General features: G+C 38.0%; 1 protein-coding gene across 1 annotated transcript; it reads left to right on the top strand.

The window, feature by feature from the left end:
- The first annotated feature begins 676 nt into the window (after positions 1 to 676).
- On the top strand, positions 677 to 7,243 carry LOC119900748 (ras-related protein Rab-8A). The gene is made up of 8 exons (XM_038715972.1): positions 677 to 834; positions 1,363 to 1,423; positions 2,502 to 2,562; positions 2,968 to 3,045; positions 3,255 to 3,344; positions 3,472 to 3,537; positions 4,656 to 4,706; positions 4,811 to 7,243. The coding sequence occupies exons 1-8, from the start codon at positions 711 to 713 to the stop codon at positions 4,898 to 4,900; spliced, it is 621 nt and encodes a 206-aa protein (XP_038571900.1). The 5' UTR covers positions 677 to 710; the 3' UTR covers positions 4,901 to 7,243.
- Positions 7,244 to 12,519: the final 5,276 nt, after the last annotated feature.

Here is a 12,519-nt window from a genome sequence, read left to right as displayed (position 1 = left end):
GATAACTAGTTAGCTAAATGTACCCGCTATAACTAATTACAGCTGTTCCACAAGTAACGTTATGAGAGGCCTGGCCATAGAAAAACATACCATTAATACATAAACATATTTTTTTCCTAGGCTCTTAATATGTTATGATATTTTTAGTGGTGTAATAACGTCAATTCAAAAATAATTCAAGTTCGAATCTTACCCACAAAAATAGACACATGCCCACAAACACACATGCATATACATATACAGACATATAAAAACATTATAGTAAATCATGGTAAGAAGAATTATGACAATTAGAAGACAATAATTGTTCCACCAGGAAACAGCTGTACCAATGTTTCCACACGCGGAATTGACAGCTTGTAACATTAGTACTTAGCCTTTGATAGGTCCCCTTAAATTTTACAAAAGGAACGTGTGTTAATTAATGAAAGCTACGGATATAAATCATATGTCTGATCATACGATTTAGAGTTATTTAGGGTACATCCTTCTTCCAAAGTGAGGGACGCTTTCGCTTTGTCAAACGTTTAATCAACCAATCTTGTGTTGTGGGTGAAAGTAGTCGTCAAACGAGTGAAACCACCGAACTTCCGGAGCCACGACGACAGACCAGAGTGGCAGTTGACTTGACCAAAAGGCAGCGCACACAGGCAGTGACGTCACCGCTCTGCACCGGGCGGGATATCCGCAGTAGTAAGCTAACTAATAACATGGCGAAGACTTACGATTACTTGTTTAAACTACTTTTAATCGGCGATTCAGGAGTCGGGAAGACCTGTGTCCTATTCAGATTTTCAGAAGATGCCTTCAACTCAACGTTTATCTCCACTATAGGTGGGTAAAAGTCGTATAATCAATATTGTCCTTGGTTAAAAAAGTGGTAACTTAACAGGAGATGCCCATCCCGTACTGCTAATTTGTTGCTAACTTTTCTGGCTAGCATTCATCTTGTAGTCAGGAAGCAGCCTAGCCGGCTTGTAAGAGGGGATTTTTTCAGAACCGACAATGATATTTTAACCAGTTGCTATACTTACAGAGTCTGTGTATGTATGCACTGTAAGGTTGGGTACCCTATCCAAGCTGTAACAGTAAGGTTAGGTATACTTACTAATACTTACTTATAACTATGGCAAGCTGAGCTAACAAGCTACAGAGCTATCATTAAGCTAGTTGTCATTTTTCATATGACCAGCTCCCTGTACTTCGCACTGTGGTTGCCAACGTAAACTTATAGAAAGTATTGATGAACTCGTCAACCACTCTGTGCTTCTAAAATGAAACAATGATATTATCGATTAGATGCGGAGTTAATGTCAGATGTGGTTAGACTTGGTGAATGGTGTGACTTTTGTTTTTCTTTAGGTATTGACTTCAAGATCAGAACGATAGAATTAGATGGAAAGAAGATCAAGCTACAGATATGGTAAGATAGTCATAATAATACATCAAATGCTTTCACTTCAAAACTCAATGCTCTTATAATTATTGATATTATAATCTGTATCTCTGTAGAATCTGTATCTTGCTATTAAACACATCACAACTCAGGTTTCCTTTGTTGAAATCTTTTTTCCACTTCCATGGCTTTCGTGACTTCATGGTTTCCCTTGTGTTTAATATCAAATAAATACCGGCTCTTGGTAAATTTTGAAGTCTAGATCACAGTACCAACTGAGCACTGATGTGACAACCCTTGTAATAATATTCAAGTAAGTCTGCTTTATTGGCGTGAGTGTAAAAAAGACAATATTGGCATAGCGTCACGTAATAAATCATCAGTATATAAAGTAAATATCTTGTGGAATTTGCAGAATCGTTGTCTTACCAAAGCTTACGGAGAAGATCATCATCTGCTTTATGTCTGTGCTTTCAATACAGAGGTAGCTTGAGATACGTTCACTCTTGGACAAAGGGAGAAAACATCTAGGCCTAGTGCTGACAAAAGGTGTATGACAGCACTCTAAAGCTGACATATCTTAACTATTTGAGTGTACCTTTTGATACTTGTAGAAGGTAAAAATGAGACGGTGGTTTAAAGAGCAGTTAGTATTGGAGCTATGTCATGACCAACAACAGCTGTGCGCTGTGGCTGCAAGAAGCATCTCACAAATCCTGTCCTTAGTGTCCTCAGAGTAACTGTTTTTTTTTTTGTTCTTAAACAAAATCCAGCTGACTCTTGGATGTGGCGGTGACTTCTTTGAATAACAATAGGAAAATAAGATAGTTAGGGAGTCGATTATGTTCTCAGGTTTTTTTGTTTTTGTTTACTTGACACAGGCTAGCTGTCCACTCCTTGCTTCTAGGCTCTTTGAATAATGAATAGACATGAGACTGATATTGATCTCCATAAAATTTGAACCCTGTAAGACCACAAATAAGTACATTTCCCTAAAAATCATGAGAAATCAATCATGAGATAAGATGGTGCTTAGAGCAGGGACTATGAATTCCTTAGGCTAGGTTCTGCAAGGCAATGTTAAAGATGCGTGTTTTCTGTGAAGGGATACAGCAGGGCAGGAGAGGTTCAGGACCATCACGACAGCCTACTACAGAGGAGCCATGGTAAGTTGTATTATTAACCATACTACTCATACAATAGTATAGAATATCTCTGGCATTTGAAAGTGTGAAGAGGTGGTCATTTCAAGTGTGCACACTGCAGCATGAACATTTACCAGAACCACACCCAGCATTGTTGTTGTTACTAATTTTGTCATCAAGTTAGAGGTGCACTCGGTGCATTGTTGTGGTGTTTTTGTTGGTGTCTCCTTCAGTTCAAGCTTTTACTTGAGGCTGTAAAATCACTTGAAATATCACTACTAAATGTTGACATGGACACTGGAAAATCATATTTGACACTTAAATTCCACGTCTGTCTCTATGGACTAAAGAGAATCAGTAAGGAATGACTTCATTGTTGTCCGACGACTCTGTTTTCTTATGTCTTTTCTTCTATGAACTCTCCAGGGAATCATGTTAGTGTATGACATTACCAATGAGAAATCCTTTGACAACATCAAGAACTGGATACGGAATATAGAAGAGGTAAAATATTTTACATTAGTGAATCTGTCTAGCTGTGTGTTTGCTTCTCTCTGTCTGTACAAATAGTGATATCCACATGTTCAATGGGCATTTTGAGTGTGTTTTTATTTTGGTATTGATCTTCTACAAAGAGCAATAGAGTATCCACAACTGTTATTTATTACTGAATAATTTCTTATCTGTTCACATTGTCATCCTTGCGTACACAGCATGCTTCAGCAGATGTGGAAAGGATGGTCCTTGGAAACAAATGTGATATCAATGACAAGCGACAGGTGTCCAAAGAAAGAGGAGAGAAGGTGATAAATTTGACAATGAATGTATAGACGAAGTTGATTAAAAATACATATCATTAAATCTCTGGGAGTACATTAACTATCCTATCATGTCTGGATTTCTGACACTGATTCTTTCTCGTTTCTCCAGCTGGCACTGGAGTACGGTATCAAATTCATGGAGACCAGTGCAAAGGCAAACATCAACGTGGAGAATGTGAGTTCCTACTTTTTCTATAGTTACAAGTATTATTGCTGAAAGTGGCCAACCTTGTACCGTACAATTATAATTCAGTGTAATCATATTGTTTAGTTACCACAGACAAAACTGTATGTCAAAATAAAGTGTTTCCACAAACTTTGTCATAGAGCTCAAAGGAATAATTTGCTGATTCACTCTATTGGTGAGAGTTGATGAGAAGATCGATACCACTGTCATGTGTGTCTGTCAAATATGATACTGTAGCCAGCTGCCACTTTGCTTGGCTTAGCATAACAAATGGAAGCAGGGGGAAACAGCTAGCCTGGCTCTGTCCAGAGGTAACGAAATATACCTGCCAGCACCTGTAAAGCTCATAGTTTAATGTTTAACGATTAACAAGTTGCAGTTTCATAGGGGAGTATTATGTGTGAGACTATTTCTTGGTCAGCTCACAGGAACTTCCTTGAATCTCTGCTGGGGGCAAGAAAACTATAATCAGCTTACCACTATGTCTTCCTTAGGCGTCCTACAATTAAATTAAACGTGTAACAACGTAATATACTCACTGCAGATATGTAGATTGACTATTTGCTATTGTAAGTCGCTTTGGATAAAAGTGTCAGCTAAATGATTAAATGTAATTGAGTGAAATTTTAGTAGCAGCGCTCTCATAATTCAGCAGCGGCGATATGCCGAATATAGGGGAACCATTTCTCCATAATGTGGACAACATTACCTTATAAATTTACATTCACATAATCGATGTTTAAAATCTGTGAATCAGATAAATCAACCCAGCTTCAATAGTTGAGCATATTTAGAATGAATATGAAGGCACAAAAACAACAACAAAAAACAACATTCAAAAACAAAATAATCGTTGAATAATTGTAATCGAGGTAAAATGTTAACTAATTGTGATTTTTGACTTTAGGTGAAATCGTACAGCCCTAATAGCTTATTTGGTTTTTATTGTCATAATTACTGATGAATAACATCAGTATAAAAAAGTCTCTTTTTTGGGGTTTGTTGATATCAATAAAACACAATAATCTTTGTCCAAAACCATGAGTCCTACCCAGAGTACTACCATTAATGTGCTGCTCTGTTTGTTTATCCGTTTTTGTCTGCAGTCCTTCTTAACTCTCGCCAGAGACATCAAAGCAAAAATGGACAAGAAGCTGGTAAGAACATAGAATAGTGGAAACTTAATTGGTATAAAACTGTTAGCTGTGTTTTTGTATATATTTTATATTTGAACGTGCTTTCTCATCTGTGTGTATTTTAGGAGGGCAACAACCCGCAGGGCAGCAGTCAAGGAGTAAAGATTACAGAACAGCCCAAGAAGAGCAGTTTCTTCCGCTGCACGCTCCTGTGATGTGACAGGAGCGACGGCATCCACCATCGCCTTAACTGTGTCCCCCACTGGACAGAACTGGACAAAGCACACTCTTATCTCTCTTCTGTTGTTCTTTACTTGTCTTCCTCCTTCTCTTTTCTGATTGTCCCGTGCTTATCTATTGGGATAAACAAATGTATCGCTCCCTTTGTTTATCAGTCAGTTTTCCCTTGATGCCTGTGAATCTAACTTCTCTGGCTTCTGTTACATGCTATATCTCATTTCTTTTTCTTTTCTTTTTTTTTTTTTTTTTTTTACATTTGCTCATTAGGTCGACAGTTTCAAGTTTGATTCCTTAGATTTTATTGACTTTTAAATCAGTGCCTCCTTGCAAGATACTAGAAACGATCAAACCTTTACTACTTACAATAATGTCTGATGCCTAGCTGGTTTCTTTCACCTGTTGTCAGTGTCGCTTGGTTAAATCTTATTTATTCCATCCTTATCACTAAAAGAAGCCCAAACTATATTTCCAGAATAGGTGTATTAGTTCACTGGGTTTCCTAATTATAAATAATTGTTGAATAAGATGACCTCCAAGGTGATGATAGTACAATCCCAGCTGATTGCTGTTGGGGAACTATTATACTACATTTTGTCTACTGACTTGGTGGCCTAGACTTTTATATATCCACATAAGGTATCGCAACTAAATATCTGTCATTGATTATGAAACAGTAGAGCGCATTTTACTCATCATCAACATTTTGGTTTACATGTCCTCTCTCCACCTTTTCTACTCATGTCTTCCTGCTGATTTATTAGGCTGAAACATTCCATTCATCTTGTGAACACTGTGATGTACAATGTGATGTGTATGTGGGGCTGAGATCTTACGTAATCATGTGGTTGCAGTAAGACTGTTCTTGACAAAGTATGCTTGTTTTAAGGGCACACAGATTCCTTTTGTAGTTGCTCAGCTCATCATTTTAGGTATTGTTAGTTCATTGGATAAGAAAGATGTGATTGGTGTGAGGGAGACGATTATTTGATGCACTTCAATTGGTGGACTAGCAATATCTAACTCGAACACCTGGGGGCGATACAGTTACACAACAGCAGCAGAAAAGGAATCACAGCGATGATGAAATCATTGTTTTATGCATTCATACTTCTTCCAGTTGTCAGTTCTAATGAGGGGGACATGCACACAACTGTTTTCTGGGCCTTGGATAGGTGCTGTAGCAGTATTTATAGAGTGAAACAAAAACATAGCACCAAAATGACAAAGTGCCCTTTAACGTTCTTATTGATGATGCACTTTTCTTTTGTTCTTTCTGTAAAAAAGAAAAAGAGAAGAAGAAAAAATTATTGCTTAACATTTGTTGACTGTATTTGTTGCAAGTATTAACTTACAGGAAAGAATATTCATGCTTGTTTTCCATGAACCCTATCCGGGCTTCCTAAAAGCATCTGAGCACTGAAACCTCATCTTTTTAGTTAGTATAATGACAGAGGGCCTATGATTTGCAGATGGGTTTTCATTCCTCACATTCCCCATTATTATTTCACCTTTTCCAGCTTCTTAGGCATTTACATCACCTTTGATGCTTTTGGGAACCCCAGATTGACCCACTTAGTATCTGTTTTATTCCCTGCCCTCTTTCTCCTCTCTGTAGATATCCCATGTCTTATTTTGGCCCAGTATCACGGCCGTCTAAACTATGCATTCTGGATGCATAGAAAACCTCAAAAACGCTTTGCACATTTGACTTGACAAGCTTTATTTGAGATTAGCAATGTGCAACAGCTCCTTGCTGTTTATTTTCTGCTGTCAGTCCAAATTCTCTTGTATTTGCTCGGTTGAGCTGTTCAGGCGTAATAATAGGAAATTAATTGAAAGCTAGTTAATTAATTTTCTATTTTCTTTCTATAGGTGCTGAAGAGTCAGTGAATATGTAACTGTTAGATGGTAACCTGTGGATTTAAGTCATCGTTGTTAAAGTGGTTGGGCTTTTGTTGATTTTCAGCACAATTTTGTTTTAACTGACACAGATTAAGCCAATTCATGGCTTGTTAAAAGTGCAGCTTTTTAGATTTGAGTTTGGCTTAAATGAGCTCAGTTCTTCTTTTGAGCAGAGTAATTTATAATTCTTGCCAATTACATTTGCAGTTCTGTGTTAACATTTCTTAAGCATTCCCTAACTGAATTTGGATTTCTGCGCTGATTGATTGATGGATTTCATAGGGAATAAATTAAATTACTCAGCAATTGTAAATAAGATCTACAATGATTGTATTGAAGTTTCATAAATCTTATTGATCTACACCTTTTGTAGATATGTGTACTTCTGATTTATTAAAAATGAGATTCTTAAATAATATGCTCAGTCAATTTATTGTATTTGTATATATATATTATATATATTATTTATATATATATTTTATATTATATATATATATATTATATATTTATTTATATATATTTTATATATATTTATTATATATTTTTTAGGGTTTTGTGTAATAAGTATAATAATGTTAACTGAAATATGGGAAACAATATCACAAAGGTTAATTTAAATGTTTTGTGAACATGAAAAAGTTCTATTCAGAAACCATAATATGTGGCCAAATACAAATAATATAATATAAGGACCAAACCTGACTTTCTCCAAAATACGCAATTGAGTACATAAAATGTCAAACAATAAAAATGTTTAATTATCGAATTTAAACAATGAAATAGAAAAAATTTCCAGATAAATTGGAACAAAATTCTATGTAATAAATTAATCCACATTATTTAATCTTTTCACTCAATTTTACCTAAGGATTTATTTGTAAAATGTATGCATGAAAAAATTCGAAGTGATACCTGATGCACTCAAAAATATCATTTTGAGAAAAAATAAACTAAAACAACTACTGCTACTATATAATATTTACTTCTACTATAATATTTATTTATTATATGATGAGAATTCGAGTTTTCAAATAAACAGCTTAGGCAAACAATCTTTCTGTGAATTTTCAGTATTTTCAGAGTATCATCCGAGTGAGCTTTCAATTCAATTCAATTCAATTTTATTTATATAGCGCCAAATCACAACAACAGTTATCTCACAGCGCTTTTCATAAAAGAGCAGGTCTAGACCGTACTCTGTGATGATATTTACAGAAGCCCAACAGTTCCCACCAAGAGCAAGCACTAGGCGACAGAGGCAAGGAAAAACTTCCTTTTAAGAGGCAGAAACCTCGAGCAGAACCATGGCTCAGGGTGGGCGGCCATCTGCCTCGACCGGTTGGGGTGAGAGAGAGAGAGAGAGAGAAAGAGAGTGAAAGAGAGAGAGAGAGAGAAAGAGAGAGAGAGAGAGAGAGGGATGTAAGGAGAGAGAGAGGGGAGGGAGGCAGCCTACACAATATACACACAGAGGTACAGACAGCGAAGGTAATGTTGCTATAAACTAAATGAAAAATGGTACAGATATTTATAATAGTGTTAATGGTAACCATCATAATGTTAATGATTATAATAACAATAATAACAATAAGACTAGCAACAATAGTCGTTGCAGTAGAGGGTGTCGAGCAGGAACACGGGGGCAGCAGGCGACCCGCAGCCACAGATCCAGACTCCACAGCTCCAGAGCCAGAAAACCTGCAGGAAGTGATAGGAGGAGAGAGGAGAGGGACGAGAAAGCACAAGACTACCAGAAAGGGGAGAAGTTGTGTTAGTAACATGCAATAATGGGATAAGGTTGCATACAGAGGGAGAGAAAGTAGAGGAGAGAGGAGCTCAGTGCATCATGGGAAATCCCCCGGCAGTCTAGGCCTATAGCAGCATAACTAAGGGATGGTTCAGGACTACCTGAGCCAGCCCTAACTATAAGCTTTATCAAAGAGGAAAGTCTTAAGCCTACTCTTAAATGTGGAGATGGTGTCTGCCTCCTGAACCCAAACTGGAACCTGGTTCCACAGGAGAGGAGCTTGATAGCTGAACGCTCTGGCTCCTAGTCTACTTTTGGAGACTCTAGGAACCACAAGTAACCCTGCATTCTGGGAGCGCAGTGCTCTGGTGGGGTAGTAAGGTACTATGAGCTCTTTAAGATAAGATGGTGCCTGACCATTAAGAGCTTTGTAGGTAAGAAGAATGATTTTAAATTCTATTCTGGATTTTACTGGAAGCCAATGCAAAGAAGCTAAAACAGGAGAAATGTGATCTCTTTTCCTGGTTCCTGTCAGAACACGTGCTGCAGCATTCTGGATCAGCTGAAGAGTCTTAATGGACTTTTTCAAGCAGCCTGATAATAAGGAATTGCAGTAATCCAGCCTAGAAGTAACAAATGCATGGACTAGTTTTTCTGCATCATTTTTAGACAGGATGTTCCTGATTTTCGCAATATTACGTAGGTGAAAAAAGGCGGTCCTTGAAATTTGCTTAATGTGGGACTTAAACGACACGTCCTGATCAAAGATAACTCCAAGATTCCTCACAGTGGTGCTGGAGGCCAAGGCGATGCCATCCAGGGAAACTATATCTTTAGATAATGGGTCACGGAGGTGCTTAGGCCCCAGAGCAATAACTTCAGTTTTATCTGAGTTTAACATAAGAAAATTACAGCTCATCCAGGTTTTAACATCCTGAAGGCACATTTGAAGTTTAGCTAACTGATGAGTTTCATCTGGCTTGATCGATAGATATAACTGAGTATCATCTGCATAACAATGAAAGCTTATGGAATGTTTCCTGATAATATTGCCTAAAGGAAGCATATATAAAGTGAAGAGGATTGGTCCAAGGACAGATCCTTGAGGAACTCCATGAGTAACTTTGGTGTGCATGGAGGACTCATCGTTAACATGTACAAACTGAAATCGATCTGATAAATAGGACTTAAACCAGCTTAGAGCGGTTCCTTTAATGCCAATGAAATATTCCAGTCTCTGCAATAGGATCTGATGGTCAATGGTATCAAATGCAGCACTAAGATCTAATAAAACCAGTACAGAGACAAGTCCTTTGTCTGATGCAATAAGGAGGTCATTAGTAATTTTCACCAGTGCTGTCTCTGTGCTATGATGAGCTCTAAATCCTGACTGAAAATCCTCAAATAAACTATTGCTCTGTAGAAAGTCACACAGCTGTTTAGCAACTGCTTTCTCCAGAACCTTAGAGAGAAATGGAAGGTTAGATATAGGTCTATAGTTTGATAAAACATCCGGATCAAGTTTGGGCTTTTTCAGAAGAGGTTTAATTACAGCTACTTTAAAGAGCTGCAGTGTCTCAGCACATGCAGCTTTTATCCTAATCTCAGGGTCAGCACTATATTATCACTGGAACATGTTGTCTTTCATGCTGTCTCTGGAGAACACTCAATCTAATTCTATCGTAAAGACAATCATGCCCTGGTATAGCCATGTACATGTATAACAATAAAAGATATTACCCCCCTTGGCCACATCTTAAAGCATCACACACATTTACCTCCCACTGACCCAGCACCCGATAAACCAGAGGCCCTCAGTGAGTAACATTAGTTATATGACTGTTTGGAGACCCGGTACAATTACAATTACCCGTTACAATTACTAAAATTAATTAATGAAAATACCAATAACATTAAAACGTACATTTGTACTTTCTTAAAGATTTTTTCATTCTCTTAAACAAGCCGTGATTCATGATTTTTCCAGAGCAACTTACACTATATGTGGCATATGTCACAAATATTGCATCATGTTGTATTTTTACACCAAGTGCTTGACACTTCTGTTCATTTTCTTTTTTCAATGCTTCATCTATATGTACAGTATCTCACAAAAAGTGAGTACACCCCTCACATTTTTGTAAATATTTGAATATCTTTTCATGTGACCACACTGAAGAAATGACACTGCTACAATGTAAAATAGTGAGTGTACAGCTTGTATAACAGTGTAAATTTGCTGCCCCCTCCCCTATTTTCTAGCACTGCCTTAACCCTCTTGGGCATGGAGTTCACCAGAGCGTCACAGGTTATCACTGGAGTCCTCCTCCATGACGACATCACGGAGCTGTTAGGGACCTTGCACTCCTCCACCTTCTGTTTGAGGATGCCCCACAGATGCTCATTAGGGTTTAGGTCTGGAGACATGCTTGGCCAGTCCATCACCTTTACCCTCAGCTTCTTTAGCAAGGCAGTGGTTGTCTTGGAGGTGTGTTTGGGGTCGTTGTCATGTTGGAATAGTGTCCTGCGGCCCAGTCTTCGAAGGGAGGGGTAAGTCACAGTACATGTTGGCATTCATGGTTCCCTCAATGAACTGTAGCTCCCCAGTGCCAGCAGCACTCATGCAGCCCCGCTTGTCTTTGTACTCCTCACCTGGTTGCCGCCAAACATGCTTGACACTAACTGAACCAAATAAGTTTATCTTGGTCTCGTCACACCACAGGATTTTCACTTAGGGGTGTACTCACTTTTGCTGCCAGCGGTTTGGACATTAATGTCTGTTATACAAGCTGTACACTCATTACTTTACAATGTAGTAAAGCGTAATTTCTTCAGTGTGGTCACATGAAAAGATAATCAAATATTTACAAAAATGTGAGGGGTGTACTCACTTTTGTGAAATACTGTATGTGATTTGAACTATTTCTTTTGCTATTATATTTGTTGACAGTGTGAAATAAAATGCTCCGTTCTCATGTCACTTATTTTTCCACGGTCATGTGACATGGGGCAGCTAAATGTGTCAGGGCTGTTTATTGAGACAAACATTATACAAAAGTACATCTGGACATTATGCAGCCACCCATGATTTGTACTCATATCATTTTATTATCAATATTCTTTTAAAGGAATCAATACCAAATGAGTGAGTATCAAAGTATCTATCCACCCATCCCTAGTGTAAATATGATCGAGCATTGCCAGTTATGCTACAGGTGGCCACGTCTCCAAACTTGAGACAAGTGGAGCAGTGGGCATGTTGAGATGGCTCCCTCTTCAACCTTTTAGCTGGAGTAACGGTGTGTTCATAGTCTGAGCGTCTTACTTTAACACTGTCAATATGCTTAGTTTCCAGGAAATATATTGTAGCTGCCTTCTAGAGCAGTGCTGTCACTATGGCCCAGAGCTCCAAAGGATGGGGTTTCTCAGGTTTAAGCTCTCACCAGCAATTTATGGCGTGATGCAGAAAAGTGTTGCCCAGTAATCTGTGGGTAAGATATTTATATATGAGAACAGAACTTTTGCTTGGAGGCAGAGAAAAAGGAACTGTTTAGTTAAGGGGAAGGAATATGAGCAAAGCTGCTAAGCAGGACTCACCTACATTTTGTGTGTGTATGTGGGTTGTTCGTGTGTAAATGGAGAAGGGTCTATTTGCACTGTAACTCATCACTTCCGCTTTACATGCCATCAAGGCAGTAAAACTTTAACCTTTATTTAGGTATTTTTCATTTAGACAATCAGGAAGGAAAAAAGCCCTGAGTGGTTCCCTGAAGTGGCTGTCCAGCATTAACATGCATTTTCAGTGAATCAGCACGTCACCAACAATAACATGAATTGAATTGTCAAAATAGTTCCTTCCTGTGAGAGGTTCCTCTCAGACTAGTACAGCAGATGGAAGTCAGAGGAACTTTTGCACAGGCACACATTTTTATCCAGCATTTACATCAA

The sequence above is a fragment of the Micropterus salmoides genome, unplaced genomic scaffold (assembly GCF_014851395.1).
Source record: "Micropterus salmoides isolate LMB-PRFRI ecotype aquatic unplaced genomic scaffold, ASM1485139v1 Ms_hic_scaffold_13, whole genome shotgun sequence".
Lineage (NCBI taxonomy): Eukaryota > Metazoa > Chordata > Actinopteri > Centrarchiformes > Centrarchidae > Micropterus > Micropterus salmoides.
This window is presented reverse-complemented; position numbering and strand designations above follow the sequence as displayed.

Coding starts and splice junctions, on each gene's coding strand:
- LOC119900748 (XM_038715972.1), top strand. CDS start 711: ATGGCGAAGACTTACGATTACTTGTTTAAACTACTTTTAATCGGCGAT. Junction 3,345..3,471: donor CCAAAGAAAGAGGAGAGAAG/GTGATAAATTTG, acceptor TCGTTTCTCCAG/CTGGCACTGGAGTACGGTAT. Junction 4,707..4,810: donor CAAAAATGGACAAGAAGCTG/GTAAGAACATAG, acceptor TGTGTATTTTAG/GAGGGCAACAACCCGCAGGG.